Below are 22,647 nucleotides of genomic sequence, written 5' to 3'. Positions count from 1 at the left end.
CATTTTGTAACCAAAACTAAAAGTCAACAAAGGAACTCAACTAAAAAAAGAGTTACAGGTCTGAGATTTTGCATGGCAGTTGCTTTATAGGGGTACAATATGGAACTGTGAAGAAACGGCGGCGCAACCGCCGAAAACCGCCGTTTCCCGCCGAATTTTTTTTTGCCTTTTCTCGGCGGTTTTCGGCGGTTGCGCCGCCGTTTCTTCACAGTTCCATATTGTACCCCTATAAAGCAACTGCCATGCAAAATGTCAGACCTGTAACTCTTTTTTTAGTTGAGTTCCTTTGACTTTTAGTTTTGGTTTCAAAAAGTGTCACTTTTGCCCCCCTCCCCCCTTTTATGTGATCTAATCATCCGATTGATCTGATTTTTGGTATATTAAAGTATAATGTTATAAGCGAAGCAACTCTATGATCAAGTCCTAAATATGCATGTATGTCCATAAACATTATCCTCAGAGATGGGAAAAAACCAGGTTTTTTTAAAAAAGATCAAACCAGTGTGGTTTATTTGGTTTAAACTGGTTTTTATTGGTTTTTATTAATAAAAACCAGGTTTTTTTGTTTTTTTTAATAATTTTTTTGTTTTTTTTTAATAATATCTAAATTAAAGTATTCTAATTTAGTATAAAGGGGTAGTTTCACGAAATGCATTTGAACTTAATTTTGTGAACCGCATATTTTATCCTGGTTAAATGATTACCTAAACTACATTTATATGGCATATATTTAAAAAAAAATTCAATTTTCTACCACATAGTTTTTAAAATATGAAGACTTGAAAATAGTCTTTTTAAATTGCATATATCACAAAAAGACAATTTTCAGGTCTTGATATTTTAAAAACTACGTGGTAGAAAATTGAATTTATTTCAAATATATGCTATTTAAATGTAGTTTACCCCATTAACTAAGAAAAAATATGCGGTTCACTAAATTAAGTTCAAATGCATTTCGTGAAACTACCCCTTTAGTATAAATATTTAAACTATTAAAAGAATTTTGAATTAGGTATTTATGTTTTTGACTGTATTTTTTACATTATAAAAAGACTAGCGGCTAGGCCCCTAGAGGCCTCTAGGGGCACTTGAGGAGGAGAGAGTAGAATTTAATAATTGAATTTTTTATTTTATACCTATTTTGTAAGAAAAAGTAAAAAAAAAATTTTTTTGGGGGGGGCGAACATTTTTTTTTTTGGGGGGGGGGGGGGGGGTGCCCCCCCCCCCTCATTTTTAAATTTAGTTAAAAAGTGTTAAAAAAAAAATTTTCGGAGGGGGGGTTGGGGGTGTCCCACCCCCAAAGAAAATAGTTATAAACCTTCCCGGGACCTATGAGAAGCTACCCTGTTAAGGAGAACCCAATCGGTTCAGCGGTTAGCGAGATCCTTTGGTACAAACATACAAACATACAAACACACAAACACACATACAAACATCCTGTTACTTTATTATAAGGATATAACTGGAAAGATAGGCCTTTGTATTAAAAAAAACATTTAAACCATCCCACCTTGTTTTTTTTTGGTTTTTTTAGCTTTTTTTTTTTTGGTTTAAACCACTTGATTAAAACCACGTGGTTTTTATTTTGCCATCCCTGATTATCCTGTATAAAGCAGTTTTTCAACAAATTTACTTACAATTTTGCTTCGACTCTTATACATTTATATTCTGATTATTCAGTTCTGACACAATTTAAGTGTTCGTTCATGTCCGTTTGTCCTACCGTTTCAGTGCTCCGCTTTTATGGATGTTGTCATCCTTGTTCTGATATTAAAACTCCCCACGTCAATGAAACAGTGTAGCTGCTAGTAAACATAATATTTAGTACCTATTAAAAGTCATGTGATTTTTCCTTACCTAACTTTGCCCTTTTCTTGGGGCTAGCCTTCCTCTTTTCTTTCTCATCGTCTGAGGAATCCTCGGAGCTGGAGGCTGCAGCCTTTTTGGATCTTTTCTTGTCCGCGGATTTACTGGAGGATTCGGAGCTCTGGGTCGTGGAGTCTTTTTCTGCCTTCTTGTCAGCTTGCTCTTTTAGAGCTTCTTCTTTTTCCTATGAAAAAAAAATCTGTCAAGAAATATTTGTCTAAATTAAAAGATATTAAGGGATAAGACAATGACGATAAATTGATGTACTGTACATAATCCACAATGATGATAAACAAAATTACTCCTTAAAAACAATAAAATTTTTGTTGAAAAACTTTGACACTAGTTTTAGCCAACCAATCAAGATTTAATAAAAAATATAAATTTTAAGCCAAATATAATAGAAGAGCATTTTTATAAAGTAGCAAGCCTTTTTTGTCTGTAGCAAAGAATCTCGCTAACCGCTGAATAAACACGTGACATACCTTTTTCTTCCTTTTCAATTTCTCCTTCAATGCCTCAAAATCCATATCATGCGCCTCTTTTTCTGTGGCAGCTGCAACTTCTTTTTCCGTAGCAGCCGCGGATTCTTTCTCTGAAGCAGCTGCAGCCTCTTCTTCCTCCAAGTCCTATTGTAATATATATAATATAACTCGGGTCATGGAAAGAAAACGAAGTAGCGGGTTTCGTCGTATTTTCACATTAGCTTTTGATAGGTTAGGTAAATGTTAGTGCTTGCCCCGCAGGGTTAGGAAATAGGCCCCGCTAGATAAGAGCCCTCGTAGGGGCTATAAACAGGAGAAAAGGTCCTAGTGTTTATTATCTAATTACTAGCTTTTTCAAAATATAGAAACGTCGCGCTGATCAGTAATGCTCTCTTGTTTTAGATAACCAAGAAGTACCATCAACTGACTATCAAAAGCCTCGAGAAAGTCAAACAAACAATATTGGATAATATTATATATTATTAAGTAAAGAAACCTTTTTAAGACTCACAAACCCAATCTGTTAGTAAGAGATACACAAAATCTAAATATTTGGAATAGGGTATTTGTATATTGGATGTATAAACTGATGTATTATGGAGATCTCAAATATGTTGCTGCTCTCAAATCAAGCTTTTTATAATGACCGGGTGAGTTGAGTTTTTGACTTATTTATGTGGTGGCAGCTTCTGTTTTATTTATGTACATAATAATGCAAATATAAGTAATATATTACCTTAAACTTATCATGCTTCCACATTCCAAAATCGCCGCCGCCGCTTCGCCGGCTGCGCGGCGGCTCTTCACTTCTGTCCCGACGGCTTCTTAGCTGCTCTTCACTCTTATCCCTGCGACTCTTTGACTGATCCTCGCGGTCCTTGCGCCGCTCCTCACCTTTCTCCTCCTCCTTGTTTTTGCGGCTGCGTGACCTGTCCGATTTTTTATCGTCGCGGCTCTTGGACCGCTCCTTGCGACGACTGGCGGAACGGCTTCTTGACTTGGACCGCTCTTTGCTTTTGTCCTTGCGACTGCTGATGCTGATTGACTGCTCTTTATCCGTTTCCTTTTCGTCAGCTTTGTCTTCTTTTTTGGGACCTTCGCTTTCAGCACTTCTGTCCCGTTTGGACTTTTTTGATTCTTTTTCCCTATCTTTGTCCTTTTTCTTCTTTTTAGATTTTTTTCTGTCTGTCTCGCTATCAGAAGAGTCATCTCGTTTCTTATGTTTTTTGTCAGATGTTTCTTGATCTGAATCCTCGGTTTCTTTCCTAGATTTTTTCTTATCTTTCTTACTTTCCTGAAAAAAAGAACAATGTTAACTACTAATGTACAATAAGGGGGGGGGGGGGGGGGAGGATTTTGACACATTTGCTTAAACGATGATTACAGGCTTTATCTTTGGACTGACAGGCTAGGTTATTAGGAATAAAATCATTCTTTTATGATAAATTTTCCCAAGTTTTGAGATTTTTGGATAGGCCTCCAAGTTCAGGAGGCGCAGGCCTCCAGGTGGTCCCTGGACAGGTAAAAATAAAAAATAATTTTTTTTGAAGAAGAGTTAGGGGTCAACTTATAAAACAAAATACCTATGCATCTTTTTTCAAATATAAAAATAACCCTCCTAAGGGGAAGGGGTTTCGTTTGTTTGTTTATTACTTTAGGTCAAGTTAGGCAATATTAGGTACTTGGTAGCCCCGTAGAGTTAGGGTACTCAAAAGATCACATCAAGAAATATATGGGGGAACAAGCAGAAATTTTAAATACGGTTTAGAATAAAAGTCATTTATCTTAATTTTAAATTGGCCATAAAATAATGTTCATCCCCAATGATGATACACAAAATTCCCTCTTCTGTAGATTACAATTGTTGGTTGAAATGTTTAATGAATAAACCAATCAAAATTCATTACAAGTCCCCAAGGTTGTTAAACCAACGATTAAAACGTTTAGACTCGCAACCTAATGAATCAACCAATCAAAATTTATGGAAAGTCTCCAAAGTTGTACCTGATCACTATCATCAGAAGAGTTATCTCTCTCCTTTTTCTTTTTCTTCTTCTTTTTAGATTCATCCTTCTTTTTAGATCTCTCTACAGAGGAATCACTAGCAGAGGAGCTATCATCCCGCTTGTCTACCCGTTTCTTTGACCGCTTCTCGGAGGCCGACCGCTTGCGGCCAGACCGTGATCGGCGGCGGTCACGCGACGTCCTCCGACGCGAGGTTGACCGCTTACGGCTAACTGACCTACGCCGCCAGGATCGGCTGCGCCTGCGAATGGGAGACATTCGCCGGCGCCGGATAGGACTGAACCTACGACGTGAAACTGACCGCCGACGGCGGGAGTGAGACCGGCGGCGCGGACGTGACTTGGACCGCCTTCGTGACCGAGATCGGGACCGGGAGCGCTTACGCGAACGCGACCGTTTTCTTGACCGGGACCGAGAGCGTTTGCGCGACTTGGATCTGGAGTTTGATCGTTTTCTGGATTTTGACCGAGATTTTGAACGTTTCTTGGATTTGGATCGGCTGCGCTCTTTTTCGTCACCACTTTTATCATTATCCTTCTTGTCAGATGTGGCAGTGGCTTCAACAGTTTCCTTGCTTTCATCATTTGTTTCTCCAATATCCTAAAATAATATGGAAAAGTTAATTTTTGTTTTAATTTAAGCTTCTTTTAAAACAATATCTTTTTTAACATTTAAATGATGTTACCTACTTATTATTTCTCAATTTTTCTTACAATATTTTAGTCAATAAAGAACACTCAACGTATAAAAATAACATCGCATAAAAATAAATCAACTAATAAGAATCTACTACTTCATTATACCTTGTTAACTTCCATTTTCTCTTTCTTCTCATCAACTTCTCCAGTTTCCATTTTAGCCTCATCCTTATTATCCTTGTCTTCATTCTTGTCACGGCTTTTTGATCTATCCTTCTCGTCCTCTCTGGATTTGGACCGTTTTCTGTCCTCCCGGGATTTGGACCGCTTCTTATCCTTGGATTTTTTGCTTTTGTCCTTTAAATACAAATAATGGAATAATTTTTTTGGATTCTAAAATAAAAAAAAAGTGTTTGTAGCTGTATCCAATCCTAGTACTAAACCATTAAGAAAATGCTAAATATCTTAAAGGTTTACATAAAAGCTTCATTTAGTTCTAAGAGAAGTATATTTGCATACTTGCATTAGTTGGGTTTTCGCAACCCAAGTGAAACCCTACTTTTGGCGTCTTTATGATTGGCAACCCAAGTGAAACCCATCTTTTGGCCTCTTTATAAAGGGCAACCCAAATGAAACCCATCTTTTGGCCTCTTTATGAAGAGCAATCCAATTGAAACCCATCTTTTGGCCTCTTAATGAAGGGCAACCCAAGAGAAACCCATCTTTTGGCCTCTTTATAAAGGGCAACCCAAGTGAAACCCAACTTTTGGTCTCTTTATGAAGGGCAACCCAAGTGAAACCCAACTTTTGTCCCACTTAAGAAAGCCAAGGGCAACACTATAGAAAGGATTGGCCACCCCTAGAAAGGAGGAGAGGGGACACCTAGTGCAACTGAGGAGCTGAAAAGTACTGCATGTATGAATATTTGGTAGCAAGGAGAAAAAAAGTTGTTGCAATGTTGACTGATGCATATAAAATCAACTGAAAGGTATTTTCGAATAATAGTTGAATCTTTAAAAACACAATAAAAATTTAATGAAAAATGATACTGACAAAATACTTTTCTGGACAAAACTGTATCATTGTAAATAGTTAATATCAACCTAATTAAGGGGGGGGGGGGGGGGTTAATGCAACCATCTCGTAATCAATGATTAATAGGGTGGGTTCATATCGGAATTAGACAAAGCGGGGATATGCAACAGATAAAATTAACCTTAAAAACATTTCTGACCGAAAAAGAATTTTAAAAAATTGAGTTTTAGAACACGACCACTTAAAAATATAATTCATTACTTATTAGTATGCAAAGACGACATTAAAAAAAATTTTTGAATCAGAACTGTGGCTTCATGGTGCTCCCTGGAAAGGCCTTGAGGATCTGAATCAGGAACTTTTGTCCGTTTCAAAATATCTCGTTCCTAGTGATTTCTATCACTAAAAAACCAAAATTTTTTAAGGTTTATTGAGAATTGTCCAATTTGTAGAGGTTTTTTAGATTTTCTCAGGCTAGGAACGAGATTTTTTGAAACGGACAAAAGTTCCTGACTCAGCTCCTCAAGGCATTTCCAGGGAGCACCATGAAGCCATAGTTCTGATTCAATAAATTTTTGACTCCCATTTACAAATAGCTATACAATTGAATGTCTGGTCGTCAGCGGTTTTAAGACTTAGGATAAATTTTAAATCACCCAGAGGTGTATTATATCTATATAAATTGAGTGCAGATCCCCGCTTTGGCCTCAGAAAAAAAATGTCCAAAATCGACCCACCCTAATGATTAAATGGCACTTAGAATTTGAATTTCGATCAGAAATTTTGCATGAATAATCCTTGGTAGGTCTATTTTCCCTAAATCGAACAAAAAGTTGGAAAAGTAACGGCTAGCGGCTGGCGGCTCAGCTGTTTTGCCATTTTATTACTATCTTAAGAGCAAAAAAGTCACGAAACCTATTTTCACATAATACTTTTTCTCACTCAAAAACCTTATCAAACGGTTCTAGCCGGTAGCTGTTGGTACTAGAAATTTAAAAATTGGTTATTACTATCATTTAACATGAATTAAACCAAAAATATGTTTTAAAAAGTTGATTCCTACGTAATTAATGATGAATTTGCCCTGAAAATAGGCAAAAAACGGCTGAGCCGCCAGCCGTTACTTTTCCAATTTTTTGTACGATTTAGGGAAAATAGACCTACCAAGGATTATTCATGCAAAATTTCTGATCGAAATTCGAATTCTAAGTGCCATTTAATCACTGATTACGAGATGGTTGCATTAAACCCCCCCCCCCCCCTAGATATACCACACTTTTCTGGGATCTTGCTGAGTCAAGTATCAACTGTTGGGAATATCAAAGGATGACTCCATGCAAAATTTGAGCCGGATCCGGCCAAAACCGGCCGTGAATTTTATGAAAAACCGGTTTTTTCCGGTTTTTATGGGGTATCTGTAAATCGATACAGCTGGAGCAAAACCGGTTGGAGGTACAAAAAATTTTACTTCACATGAAATTTAGCCAATGCAATTGCCTACAAAAATGTATTTTATCATCAACTTGATTGGACAACTCTTTCCCCTCCTAAATGTCCATTAAAACCTCGGAAACGGCAAAAATCGCCAAAAATCACGCCTTCGGCGGCGAATAACGGTAAACGGGGTGCTGCCACTTTTACCACTAGCAAAGATACAGCCACTGTGTTTTTGACAAAAAGTGGGTGTGTTTTTGTCAATTTCGATTATAGCTGTGTTTTTGGCAATATTTTTTTATTCACTGTCAAAATTACACCTTCACTGCTGTCATAAACACAGTTTTACTGTCATTTTCACACCCATGAAATTCAATGCGGCTGTCAAATTCACAGTTTTGATGACAAAAATACACCTATTTTCATATTACTATTAAGTATTTTAAGTAATTTGGCAGGGTCTCGCATCCGGATCTGGATCCGGATCCGGATCCGCAAGGATCCGCATATTTTTGAGTCCAAGGATCCGGATCCGGATCCGGAACCGGATCCGGTAGGATCCGGATCCGCATCCAGATCCAGATCCGGATCCGCACTGACCAAATTTTGAGGATCCGGATCCGCAAAAAATCAATGCGGATCCGAAACCCTGTAATTTGGTAAAATCTATAAATAATAATGTTTATAGTTAAATTAATCTACACAACAATAATTCTAAACTCAGCAAAAGAGGGTAACAGACGAATATTGGCACGCCAGGATACAATTGAATCAAGATAAAATTAAGTGCCGAGCTCTATGACCTATGTATGGTGAAATTCCAGGTAAAACCAAAATATTTCAGTGGGGTCTTTTTGAGAAAATTAGATTAGAAAATTTCAAATTCAATTTTAACCCCCTAGGAGTTGCCGCATAATCATGACAAGAAAAGCAAAGATTATATATTTAAAATTTTGAACAACTTTGCTTTTATAAAGTCTGTCATAAAACCTCTCTATATATGATTTATTTAAGGCTGAATTTCCGTGACCTTAGAAAAGCAACTGATAAAATGGCCATTAATTAACTCCCTTCAGGAGTGATTTTATGAAGAACTTTATAAAAGCAAACTTGTTCAAAATTTTAAATAAATAATCTTTGCTTTTCTTGTCATGATTATGCAGCAACTCCTAGGGGGTGAAAATCATCATGGTTTAATGTCTAATTTCACCATACATAGGTTCCAGAGCTCTGCACTTACTTTTGTCTTGATTCAATTGTAGCTTGGCGTGTTGGATTATAGAGTAGTTGCACTAATTAAAAAAAAGATTGTTGTTCATTAACATATTTTTCTGAAATGCACTTCATGCAACTATGCCTTTAATCTATCTTTTCAACATGTAAATTAATCTACACAACAATAATTCTGAAAGTATCAAAAGAAGGTAACATACGAATATTGGATATTATAGAGTAGTTGAAGTGATTTAAAAAAAGATTGTTGATAATCAACATATTTATTAAAAATTTCCCGGGTGCACCTTATTATAAATTTTATGGTTATCAATTCTGAACCCATACATTACAAATATTTTTAAAGGTCAATTTAACCTGAATCAAGTTTGTCCCTTAGACTAGACCTCACTTTCGTCATTTAGCTTAGTTCAACTCCAATAATTAAAGTATTAAGATATACTTGTAGAGTTGCTACAATTTTTAAAATAATTAAATTATTAAAATACTTGTAGAATTGCGATGATTTTTAAAATTAATTAGGTAAAGAATTAAGATATATTTTGAGAGTTGCCACGATTTTCAATTAAATTAATAAATTAGATGAAATGTATTTAAGTATGTTACATTGTACAATATGGGTATAATGCTACAACATTGATTAAAACATATTTTTTTTGTATACCTATGTAATAAATAAACTGGATAAATAAGTATAAATTTAAAAGATGTATTTTAGTCAATATGTAGGTGTATAATTGACAAATCATAAATTTAATAGATGTATTTTTGTCAATATGTAGGTGTATAATTGACAGCAAAACTGTGAATATGCCAGTGCAATAACTGTATTTTTGTCATACCCCCTAAAAGTGCAGGTGTGAATTTGACAGTAAAACTGTGTTTATGACAGCAAATCACTGTGTTTATGACAGTACTATCACTGTATTTTTGCTAGTGGTAAATCTGCCATGTACCCGGCTAAACGGTCAGCCAGAGGCGAATGAAACATAAATAAAGAAATGTCCGCCTCAAAAAGTTGTTCAACATCAAAGAGATGCTTGAAGTCTCTAAAACGACTCCTTCCCCTCCTTTAAGGGGATAAACTGAAAAAACGTGATTTTCAAAAGTATGCCCACTTCGTGGGTGTGGGGGGCACTGAACCCGTCACCCCAGGGTCACCAAATATAAAGTCTAGGCGGCCCACAATGCTGAATTTTCACCAAGTGAAAGTCTTGTGTCATTATCTTATGAGAAAAAAGTTATTAATTAATTAAAATTTCAAATTGTGATTTTTTGATGGATTTCTTTGATGAAATGACAGGCTGGTCAATTTTTAGGCCATTTTTTGCGGTTTTTGGGCCGTCACGCCCAAACGGTTTGAGATAATCTCACGGGACTTTTTGCCCGACCTAAGTCTGGTTATTTGTGATGTCTAAGAAAAAAAATCCTGGATTGGATGAAGCACACCATCGCTGTGCGCCGTCAAAAATCGCTGGTTGGCTCATTTTGCCCCCTCAAACCCTCACCTCGTGCCATTTTTCTGTGTAAAGATTATAATTATAATCTTTTGTATAAGTCTGATTTTTTTTCCTAGACCTCACAAATAACAAGACTTAGGTCGGGCAAAAAGTCCCGTGAGATTATCTTAAATTGTTTGGGCGTGACGGCCCAAAAACCGCAAAAAATGGCCTAAAAATTGACCAGCCTGTCATTTCATCAAAGAAATCCATCAAAAAATCACAATTTGAAATTTTAATTAATTAATAACTTTTTTCTCATAAGATAATGACACAAGACTTTCACTTGGTGAAAATTCAGCATTGTGGGCCGCCTAGACTTTATATTTGGTGACCCTGGGGTGACGGGTTCAGTGCCCCCCACACCCACGAAGTGGGCCGTTTCCGAGGTTTTAATGGACATTTAGGAGGGGAAAGAGTTGTCCAATCAAGTTGATGATGAAGTACATTTTTGTAGGCAATTGCATTAGCTAAATTTCATGTGAAGTAAAATTTTTTGTACCTCCAACCGGTTTTGCTCCAGCTGAATCGATTTACAGATACCCCATAAAAACCGGAAAAAACCGGTTTTTCATAAAATTCACGGCCGGTTTTGGCCGGATCCGGCTCAAATTTTGCATGGAGTCATCCTTTGATATTCCCAACAGTTGATACTTGACTCAGCAAGATCCCAGAAAAGTGTGGTATATCTACCCCCCCCCCCCTTAGGTAATATTATTATGGATTTGATTTCAAGTTTTCTATTAACCACATGAAACCTATCATTTCCCCTATCTGTTTTAAAATACTAGCGACGGCACCCCTGGCCATTGTGAAGCTTCCCTAAAATAGAGAACTCAACGGATAAACAAAAAACCTAACTACTTTATAAGTAGGACAATCCAAATTAATGAAAATAAAAAAAATCTAGGTATGAAAATCTAATATCTTAAAAATATCCCAGTACTCCTGCCTTTGATCTAGAACGTGATCTTGACTTTTTATCTCTTGACCGAGACCGCCTAGACTTCTTATCCCGTGACCGTGACCGCCTGCGGGATCGTGACCGGCGTCTGGATGACCGGTAGGCGGATCGTGACCGCCGTCTGGAACGAGACCTACGTCGGCGGGAGCGTGATCGTTTGCGTGAACGGGACCGTTTGCGGGATCTTGATCTGGTACGAGATTTTTGCTGGAATTTGCGCATTTCTTCTTCAGTTATAACCCTGAATAAGTATTATCAAAATGATCAGTGTTCAGAACAACCAAAAAATTAATAAATAGGAGATATCTCTAATTGAAAGTAGAAAGATGTCTGTCTGTCTATCTGAAGCTTAAGATCTCAGTAACCACTGAACCGATTAGTAAGCTGTTTTTTTGTCTGTAACGAAGGATCTCGATAACCACTAAACCGATATGGTTCTTCTTCACAATGAAGCTTTTTTTGTGTCCAGGGAAGGTTTATGAATATTTTGGGTGGGGGTATCTCCACACTCTTAAGAGAAAACGCCCCTAGAAAAAAATTACCACTCATCAAATAAAAAAAATAACTTAAAGAATTCACTATCTGTATGTTAAGAGTTAAGACTCTAGGGAGCTAGGTGTCGCTTCGGGTACTAGACCTCTCTCCACACACCTTGGAACATACATACAATACTTATGATTGCGGTGTAAGGCGTCCATTCACCAATCAGACAACTAACTCTCTGACATGCACTACCTTTGTCTGAGAAGTCCCAACTGTGCATGGTAGCGAGTTGCGCCTATTTTGGGCCAAGGCATTCCTCCCACTCTAACTATTTAGATCGCGCATCTGACATAGTAGCAGTGGGAATCATTTTTAACGTCTTTTGACGCGGTGTCGGACCGAGATTCGAACCTATCACCTTCCCGACGACGAGCTTATGTGCTACGTGTTGAGCCACAATCGCGGTATGTTAGTCCTTTGTTTTAACAAAATTTTAAAAAAGCTTTGAGTGCAATTGTCCTTGTTTTTGTAAAAAAAAATCTTCGGAAATGAGAGTGCCGCTAATCTCTTTTACTGACCTGGCAAAGTATCCAGCCATAATGACAGGTTTATCCGTGGCTTTTTCATCCACCTTCTTTGTTTCATCCTCCTGGGGCGGCGCTAGGCTGTTCATCTTGGCTAACAACTAGAAAAATAATACATATAGTTGCACAAAATGCATTTAAACTTGAATTTAGTTAACCGCATATTTTTTTTCACTGTTTAATGGTTTAAACTGCAATTATAGGGCAAATACTTGAGAGAATTTAAACTTTCTACCATGTAGTTTTAAAAATATCAAGACTTGAAATCGTATTAATGTGATATACGCAATTTAAATAACTGCCATATTTTCAACAAAAAAAAACATCATGACGAAGTAAAGTCTAATTGTTTGTCATTTATTTTTTAAAAAATCATATACATATATTTGATGGTATACTTGAAACTTATGTTTGAAATCATATTTCTGACATACACTTAATGCAACTATACCCTTTCTTAATTTTTTTCCGTTAACAATAGCATCCTTTCTACAGTTATAGGAGGTAATTTGTTTTTTATGTTAAGACTAATGAAAATATGAAAATCATCGAGGCTTTTCTATAATTAGGGTCGGTCTGTCCGTACCGAACAGCTTTTTTCGTTAATTTTGGAATGCTAGAATTGTCCTATCGATTTCAAACTTTGCATGATGATTCCTAGAGTAGATACGTACGATTTTGAAAGCGTAGCAACTCTATAATCATTACCAAAATGTCCGTACGTCCATTTCAACATGTTGATTTTTTTTACTTTTTTAACAACAAATTTTTATGTGATCTAATCCTCCGATTGGTCTGATTTTTGGTGTATTGATTCCTGTGACAACAAAGTATAATGTTATAAGCGAAGCCACTCTATAATCAAATCCTAAAAATGTAAGCATGTCCATAAACATTATCCTGAATCAAGCAGTTTTTCAACATATTTACTTACATTTTGCTTCGACACTTATACATTTATGTTCTGATTATTCAGTTCTGACACTATATAATTGTTAATGTCCGTTTGTCCTACCGTTTCTGTGCTTCGCTTTTATGGATGTTGTCATCCTTGTTATACATATGTTGAATTCCAGGGTAACTAACAATAATTTACAGTCCAATATTCCCTATATTAAAAAGGCTCTAGGTATGCAATTTTATAGGGGAGAGAAACCGTAAGGCTACTATTTATAACAAATATTACCTCAGCCACTCTTTCTTTAGAATTAACCTTCTTCTGAGCTTCTTCCTGTTCTTCCCTGAAACAAAATAAGTAAATAAAAACAAGAAAGTTTTTATCAAGAGGATGGGGGGGAAGTTTTAACACATTTTCGTAATTAGTGAGTATAGGCTTTATCTTTGGACTGAGAGGATAGGTCACAAAAGAAAAAATCATTATTATATGATGAATTTTTCCAAGTTTTAAGATTTTTTTTGGATAGGCCTCCAGGTTCAGGAGCTGCAGACCTCCAGGTTCAGAAGCTGTAGACCTCCAGTTGGTCTCTAAACGGGTAAAAATAAAAATAATTTTTCTTTAAAGAGATAGACGTCAACTTATTAAACAAATATGCATCTTTTTTGTTTAAATATGTAAATAACAATTAAAAATATGCATATTTTGTTATATAAAATTACTTCTAACTCTTCAAAAAAAAATTAAGGTTTTGGTTTTTACCGGTCCAGAGACCACCTGGAGGCCCTGCAGCTCCGGAACCTGAATGAAGGCCTATCCAAAAAATCTTAAAACTTGGGAAAATTTATCATATAATAATGATTTTATCCCCAATAACCTACCCTCTCAGTCCAAAGATAAAGCCTATACTCACTGTTTACGCAAATGTGTCAAAACATCCCACCCTCTTAAATGGAAGTATTATAAATTTTTGCCTATCTAATATTATATCCTATTATATAAAGTAGTAAGAGTTTTTTGTCTGTCCCGAAGGATCTCGCTAACCGCTGAACCAATATTGTTCTCCTTTGTGAGGCTTCTTATAGGTCCTGGGAAGGTTTTAAACTATTTTTGGGGAGGGTGACTTCACCCCCCTTCCCCAGAAAAAAAACTATTTTTTTTACATTTTTGAAACTCAAATTCAAAATGAGATGATGTCGACTTTCACCCCTCCTACCTTAAGTGCCCCTAGAGGCTTCTAGGGGGCGTATCCGCTAGTTATATTTTATTGTGCTAAGATTCGGACCTATCACCTCCCCGACGAGCGGATGCGCTCCGTGTTGAGCCAACGTCGCGGATTTTGGCAATACTTACTTTTGTCTCTTTTCCCTCTCCATAGCTTCTTCTTGTTCTATTTGTTTGTCTATTTCTGTCCAATCGTCCTCATCCTCTTTCTTCTAAATCAATCAATCAAGGGGGGGGGGAAGTTCTGACACTTTCGCGTAAACGGTGAGTATAGGCTTTATCTTTGGACTGAGAGGATAGGTTATTAGGGATAAAATCATTCTTATATGATGAATTTCCCCCAGATTTAAGATTTTTTGGATAGGCCTCCAGGTTCCGGAGCTCCAGGCCTCCAGGTGGTCTCTGGACAGGTAAAAAAATAAAAAATTTCTTATTTGAACAGTTAGAGGTAAGTTTATTAAACAACATAAGCTTCTTTTTATATATTATTCATATATTTGAAGAAAAAATTACAATCGGCCTCCAGGTTCAGGTGCTACAGGCCTCCAGGTGGCCTCTGGACAGGTAAAAAATCTAAATTTCTTATTTGAACAGTTAGAGGTAAGTTTATAAAACAACATAAGCTTCTTTTTATATATTTTTCATATATTTGAAGAAAAAATTACAATCGGCCTCCAGGTTCAGGTGCTGCAGGCCTCCAGGTGGCCTCTGAACAGGTAAAAAATCTAAATTTCTTATTTGAACAGTTAGAGGTAAGTTTATGAAACAACATAAGCTTCTTTTTATATATTATTCATATATTTGAAGAAAAAATTACAATCGGCCTCCAGGTTCAGGTGCTGCAGGCCTCCAGGTGGCCTCTGGACAGGTAAAAATCAAAATTTCTTATTTGAACAGTTAGAGGTAAGTTTATAAAACAACATAAGCTTCTTTTTATATATTATTCATATATTTAAAGAAAAAATTACAATCGGCCTCCAGGTTCAGGTGCTGCAGGCCTCCAGGTGGCCTCTGGACAGGTAAAAAATTAAAATTTCTTATTTGAACAGTTAGAGGTAAGTTTAGAAAACAACATAAGCTTCTTTTTATATATTATTCATATATTTGAAGAAAAAATTACAATCGGCCTCCAGGTTCAGGTGCTGCAGGCCTCCAGGTGGCCTCTGGACAGGTAAAAAATTAAAATTTCTTATTTGAACAGTTAGAGGTAAGTTTATAAAACAACATAAGCTTCTTTTTATATATTATTCATATATTTGAAGAAAAAATTACAATCAGCCTCCAGGTTCAGGTGCTGCAGGCCTCCAGGTGGCCTCTGGACAGGTAAATAATCTAAATTTCTTATTTGAACAGTTAGAGGTAAGTTTATAAAACAACATAAGCTTCTTTTTATAAATTATTCATATATTTGAAGAAAAAATTACAATCGGCCTCCAGGTTCAGGTGCTGCAGGCCTCCAGGTGGCCTCTGGACAGGTAAAAAATCAAAATTTCTTATTTGAACAGTTAGAGGTAAGTTTATAAAACAACATAAGCTTCTTTTTTTATATTATTCATATATTTGAAGAAAAAATTACAATCGGCCTATAATCTAACCAAACCTAATTGTAAAAAAGTGCCGCTGCCAGGTTTTATAGTTTAGTTGGGGGATAGCAAAATTTTCAAAATTGAAAAAAAATTTAAGAGGATAACGCCAACATATAATATTATTAGGTCCTACACATTGAGACTTCAAAGGTTTAAATTGTAGGAGTTAATGATATTCTCTTTTTTTTATTTTTACCTGTTCAAAGCCCGAAGCTCCTGAGCCTGGAGGCCAATTGTAATTTAAAATTGTACTTATTATAATATTATTTTAAAGGCTATTTGTAATATTGTCTTCAAATATATAAATAACATAAAAGCTAATTTTTTTATAAGTTTACCGCCATCTGTTGAAATAAGAAATATTGATATTTTACCTGTCCAGAGTACACCTGGAGGCCTGCATCACCTAAACCTGGAGGCTAATTGTAAATTATTCTTCAAATATCTTTAAAGCATCTAAAAATAAGCTCATTTTGTTTTTTAAGTAAACTTGACCTCTAACTGTTCAAATAAGATTTTTAAAATTTTTTTTTAGCTGTCCAGAGGCCACCTGGAGGCCTGCAGCACCTGAACCCGGAGGCCAATTGTAATTTTTTCTTTCGATATGTAAAAATATATAAAAAGAAGCTTATGTTGTTTTATAAACTTACCTCTAACTGTTCAAATAAGAAATTTTGATTTTTTACCTGTCCAGAGGCCACCTGGAGGCCTGCAGCACCTGAACCTGAAGGCCGATTGTAATTTTTTCTTCAAATATATGAATAATATATATAAAGAAGCTTATGTTGTTTTAAAAACTTACCTCTAACTGTTCAAATAAGAAATTTTGATTTTTTACCTGTCCAGAGGCCACCTGGAGGCCTGCAGCACCTGAACCTGGAGGCCGATTGTAATTTTTTCTTCAAATATATGAATAATATATATAAAGAAGCTTATGTTGTTTTATAAACTTACCTCTAACTGTTCAAATAAGAAATTTTGATTTTTTACCTGTCCAGAGGCCACCTGGAGGCCTGCAGCACCTGAACCTGGAGGCCGATTGTAATTTTTTCTTCAAATATATGAATAATATATAAAAAGAAGCTTATGTTGTTTTATAAACTTACCTGTAACTGTTCAAAAAAGAAATTTAGATTTTTTACCTGTCCAGAGGCCACCTGGAGGCCTGCAGCACCTGAACCTGGAGGCCGATTGTAATTTTTTCTTCAAATATATGAATAATATATAAAAAGAAGCTTATGTTGTTTAATAAACTTACCTCTAACTGTTCAAATAAGAAATTTTAATTTTTTACCTGTCCAGAGGCCACCTGGAGGCCTGCAGCACCTGAACCTGGAGGCCGATTGTAATTTTTTCTTCAAATATATGAATAATATATAAAAAGAAGCTTATGTTGTTTTATAAACTTACCTCTAACTGTTCAAATAAGAAATTTAGATTTTTTACCTGTCCAGAGGCCACCTGGAGGCCTGCAGCACCTGAACCTGGAGGCCGATTGTAATTTTTTCTTCAAATATATGAATAATATATAAAAAGAAGCTTATGTTGTTTTATAAACTTACCTGTAACTGTTCAAAAAAGAAATTTAGATTTTTTACCTGTCCAGAGGCCACCTGGAGGCCTGCAGCACCTGAACCTGGAGGCCGATTGTAATTTTTTCTTCAAATATATGAATAATATATAAAAAGAAGCTTATGTTGTTTTATAAACTTACCTCTAACTGTTCAAATAAGAAATTTTAATTTTTTACCTGTCCAGAGGCCACCTGGAGGCCTGCAGCACCTGAACCTTGAGGCCGATTGTAATTTTTTCTTCAAATATATGAATAATATATAAAAAGAAGCTTATGTTGTTTTTTAAACTTACCTCTAACTGTTCAAATAAGAAATTTAGATTTTTTACCTGTCCAGAGGCCACCTGGAGGCCTGCAGCACCTGAACCTGGAGGCCGATTGTAATTTTTTCTTCAAATATATGAATAATATATAAAAAGAAGCTTATGTTGTTTTATAAACTTACCTCTAACTGTTCAAATAAGAAATTTAGATTTTTTACCTGTCCAGAGGCCACCTGGAGGCCTGCAGCACCTGAACCTGGAGGCCGATTGTAATTTTTCTTCAAATATATGAATAATATATAAAAAGAAGCTTATGTTGTTTTATAAACTTACCTCTAACTGTTCAAATAAGAAATTTAGATTTTTTACCTGTCCAGAGGCCACCTGGAGGCCTGCAGCACCTGAACCTGGAGGCCGATTGTAATTTTTTCTTCAAATATATGAATAATATATATAAAGAAGCTTATGTTGTTTTATAAACTTGCCTCTAACTGTTCAAATAAGAAATTTTGATTTTTTACCTGTCCAGAGGCCACCTGGAGGCCTGCAGCACCTGAACCTGGAGGCCGATTGTAATTTTTTCTTCAAATATATGTATAATATATAAAAAGAAGCTTATGTTGTTTAATAAACTTACCTCTAACTGTTCAAATAAGAAATTTTTTATTTTTTTACCTGTCCAGAGACCACCTGGAGGCCTGGAGCTCCGGAACCTGGAGGCCTATCCAAAAAATCTTAAATCTGGGGGAAATTCATCATATAAGAATGATTTTATCCCTAATAACCTATCCTCTCAGTCCAAAGATAAAGCCTATACTCACCGTTTACGCGAAAGTGTCAGAACTTCCCCCCCCCTTAACCAATCAATAATCAATCATTTATTATGTCTTAATCAATAACCAAGCGTAATCAATCTTAATAAAAAAAGGTACTTGCTTACATGTGGTAGACTGGAGCACCGAAAACCCCCCCCCCCCCCGCTTAGTTTTGACAAAAATCAAAAATAAGGGGGGGGTAGTTTTTTAATGTCTGGAAAACGGCAAGGAGGAAAAGGGCTCAGCAAGGCAAAGACTTAACCCCCCCCTTAATTTTGAAGAAAATCAAAAATAAGGGGGGGGTAGTTTTTTCACTGTACACACGCCAGAAAGTTGAGTGAGGTAAATCAAGTAAATCCAGTATACCAGAGGGGAAACCTTATTACAGGGATATTCATGTTTTGGGGCATAATTTCCTTATTTATTGACTTTGGCCAGTAAAAGGTTTTAATTTTGCGCAAAATTAAAACCTTTTACTGGCCAAAGTCAATAAATAAGGAAATTATGCCCCAAAACATGAATATCCCTGTAATAAGGTTTCCCCTCTGGTATACTGGATTTACTTGATTTACCTCACTCAACTTTCTGGCGTGTTGTACAGTGAAAAAACTACCCCCCCCCTTATTTTTGATTTTCTTCAATATTAAGGGGGGGGTTAAAAACTACCCCCCCCTTATTTTTGATTTTTGTCAAAACTAAGCGGGGGGTTAAAAAACTACCCCCCCCTTATTTTTGATTTTTGTCAAAACTAAGCGGGGGGGGGGGTTTTCGGTGCTCCGGTCTTCACATGTAAGCAAGCACCTAAAAAAAATAATAAGTCTAAATCAACTTCTAAATCCAACTCATTATTAACTTAGTTAAAACCAATGCTCATAGATTAACCAAGGAGCAAGCATTTAAAATATTTCATTTTTTTCGTTAATAAGATTAACCAATGACAAAAAAATTATCATCCAATGATCATCCAATAATCAACCAATAGTAAACAAATTATCAACAATTGATTAGCCAATAATCAACCAATGATCAACTCTTGACTTTCTAATGGTAAACTCATGATCAACCTATGATAAAACACCAATATTCATTAGTTAATGATCATCAATGAAATCATTAACTAATGAATAACCAATATTTAACCAATGCTGAATCATCATAAATGATTGAAAAATGATCACCCAATGATCAACAACCCAATGAAAGAATCCCTACCTCTCTCTCCTCGCTGCTATGCCTACTCTCATTATCATCTTTCTCCTTTTCTTTATCTTTAGCCTCATCTTCTGCTTCCTTCTCTTTCTTCTTGTCGTAAATACTCCTGATAACAAAATATTGTTATAAAAAAAATCTTAACAGTCAGATTTTGTTCAACAAGGCTTCAAATTCATTTAATTTCCCCTGGTTCTTTATTGTGAACTAGAGGCTGCGCCCCTAACATTAAGGAGCTTTCTAATCAAAAGAGGTAGGGAAAGGCAAAACATAGCCTAAAACCACCTTAAGACTTTAATCTAAAATAAGTAGCCTAAAACCAACTAAGGACCTATGTAAGGCCACGCTCAAAGGGAGAGCTCATTTAGTTTTTTAGTTATTGAAATCTTACGCTACAGACAAAATACCTTTAAAAACTTCATTAGTCGTAAATGTCCACAGAAACGAAAATAAAAATAATAGATTTAAAAAAATCTTTTTTTACCTTGTACTGCTCTTGCTACCCGCCGAGCTGCTGCGTGACCGCCTGTGCTTTGACCGTGACCGACGTCCTCTGGACCTTGACCGCCGTCCGGACCGACGCCGGGAACGGGACCTAGACCGGGAGCGAGATCGTCGCCGTCTGAAAAATAATTGTTCTTATATGTAGGGATCTAAAGGGATAAGACAATGGACGATAAATTGATGTACAATGTACATCACCATTGATACTACACAAAATTGCTCCTTCTGATAAAATTAGTGGTTGAGAAAATTATAGGAGAAATTTCTTTTAGAAGGATGGTGGTATCCTCCCTCAAAAGTTATACACCTTTCCAGGATCTATGAGAAGCTACCTTATAGTGAGATCATTCGATACGAACAGACAGACAGACAGAATTCCTGTTACTTCTATAAAAGGATGTATTATATATGGCTACCTGCTTCTTGACCTGTCTTTTCTGCGTCTTACTTCATGAATAAGGTCATTAGAATCATGACGGTTTCGCCGGGAGGATCTGTCACGAGAACTGGACCTGCAAAATAAAATTGAATTATGATGATCTGGTGTTTTCCCTCGAAATTCTCTGTTTAGCGAAGACACTCCAATAAATTGAAAAAAAACAGGAGGGTTAATCTTTTGTTTGTTTGTTTATTTGGTCAGGATAGACCCGCAGGGTTAGGGATAGGCCTCGAGGGTTAGGCATAAGAAACACCAACCCCCACTACCTTCAATTCATTCAAAAAAAGGGAGGTTCAGAGCTCGACAGGCACTAATTGGGTTTTATGTGATTTACTAGCTATAAAAGCAAAAATAGATATTATAATTCATTTTGAACGTCAATAAGAATGAAAGCCTTAGGAAAAATTACAGTACAAAAAAATACAAAAACCAATCCTATGACAGGTTTTTGAAATGGCATACAAAAATTCATTGAAGAATTATTACTATTTATGAATAAAAAAATAATGAAAAATAAATTTACCTTCTCCTATCACCTCCTCTGTCTACTTTCTTCTCCTCTAAGCTCTTTAATCGTTCTTTTAGAGTCTGTTCCTAATATATAAACAATGATAAACGTTTTGTTGAGTTCCTTTGGGTTTGGTTGCAAATAGTAACTTATCAGCCTCTCTCCCATTCTTTTATTTTTTCTCAATACTTTTAATCCAGATTATGTTAGCAACTCTTAAGAATCAAACTTTGTTAGATAAATGAATATAACTTAATTTACCTCCAATTTTAACGATCTTAACAAAGATTAAGCTATATTCCATACACCTATCATCCATCCTTGATAACAATCTTAAATTTTTTAACCTGTTGTTCCTTCATTTTCTCAATTTCTTCTGTAACTTTCGCCATCTTGTCTGCTGTGTTCAATTTTACTAAAATTCAAATCATTTATTATTGGTTTATATTACAACTAGCAGCCAGGGATCTAAAGGGTTAAGACAATGGCCCATAAATTAATGTGCAAGTGCATCTCCAATTTTGATACACAAAATTACCTTTCTGTAGATTGCAATTAGTGTTTGAAACGTTTGGACACCCAACTTACAAAAACAATCAAAATTAAAGAAAAGTACCCAAAGTTGTTAAATAGAAAGCCAACGAATAAAACAATTTTATAAAACTTTGAGAACTAGTGTTATAAACAGCTCAATGTCTCCTCCTTCCCTGGCTAGCAGCTACGTCCCTCGAGTCCTCTGCGGTATTTGAGGTTTGGGACTTTCAGAACCTATGAGAAATTGCAAAGGAGAATCATATCGGTAGACCGATAAGCGAAATCCTACGTTACACACAGACAGACAGACTAGACTCATACACATCCTGTTACTTTAATTTTCTTATCCATGTAACACAAGCCGTAAAGCTTTCAATTTCTTTTCTTTTTTTCACATACCATCTTTTATAAAAAATTGAGGTTTAAAATCTTACCAGGTTTTTCTTCTTTCTTTACAATTGGTTCCTAAAAACAATAATAAAACTTAATTTATTTTTATTACATAATAAAATACAACAAAAATATACATTTATTTCAATATGTACATTTTGAAAAGTTTGCAAGATGCATATACATTACCAAAAACTTTAATTGATAACAAAAAAAGGCATGTAAATTAAAGACAAAGCTAGTTTTTTAGGTATCAAAAAATTTTGATTGTGTTAATGAAATTTATCGTATCGTATTATAGACAGTTTTCCGCAGGAAGAAAAATGAGAAATCAAACTGTTTGTTCTAGTTCTGTTGGCCCAAAGGAGCCAAAGGCCCTGGTCAACAAAACTGGGATTAGTTGATGATTTTAAACTTATTGTTGGGGACAATCTCTAAAACACGATGCGATACATGAACTG

At 35.7% G+C, this 22,647-nt stretch overlaps 1 protein-coding gene across 1 annotated transcript in view; it reads right to left on the bottom strand.

Moving 5' to 3' along the window:
• The window catches only part of LOC145325822 (uncharacterized), a 37,995-nt gene that overhangs the window by 6,142 nt on the left and 9,206 nt on the right, over positions 1-22,647 (bottom strand). Inside the window, exons 6-20 of the mRNA XM_080168782.1 lie at positions 22,231-22,261; positions 21,610-21,677; positions 21,278-21,348; positions 20,732-20,827; positions 20,296-20,433; positions 19,815-19,920; positions 14,495-14,577; positions 13,433-13,487; positions 12,241-12,347; positions 11,168-11,420; positions 5,180-5,371; positions 4,356-4,976; positions 3,088-3,645; positions 2,352-2,495; positions 1,858-2,050 (exon numbers count right to left, since the gene is read on the bottom strand). Of these exons, the coding sequence (XP_080024908.1) occupies positions 1,858-2,050; positions 2,352-2,495; positions 3,088-3,645; positions 4,356-4,976; positions 5,180-5,371; positions 11,168-11,420; positions 12,241-12,347; positions 13,433-13,487; positions 14,495-14,577; positions 19,815-19,920; positions 20,296-20,433; positions 20,732-20,827; positions 21,278-21,348; positions 21,610-21,677; positions 22,231-22,261 (2,716 nt within the window). The remainder of the gene's footprint in view (positions 1-1,857; positions 2,051-2,351; positions 2,496-3,087; positions 3,646-4,355; positions 4,977-5,179; positions 5,372-11,167; positions 11,421-12,240; positions 12,348-13,432; positions 13,488-14,494; positions 14,578-19,814; positions 19,921-20,295; positions 20,434-20,731; positions 20,828-21,277; positions 21,349-21,609; positions 21,678-22,230; positions 22,262-22,647) is intronic.

Source organism: Acartia tonsa, chromosome 8, assembly GCF_053477335.1.
Source record: "Acartia tonsa isolate MP-2025a chromosome 8, ASM5347733v1, whole genome shotgun sequence".
In the NCBI taxonomy this organism is placed as follows: domain Eukaryota; kingdom Metazoa; phylum Arthropoda; class Copepoda; order Calanoida; family Acartiidae; genus Acartia; species Acartia tonsa.
This window is presented reverse-complemented; position numbering and strand designations above follow the sequence as displayed.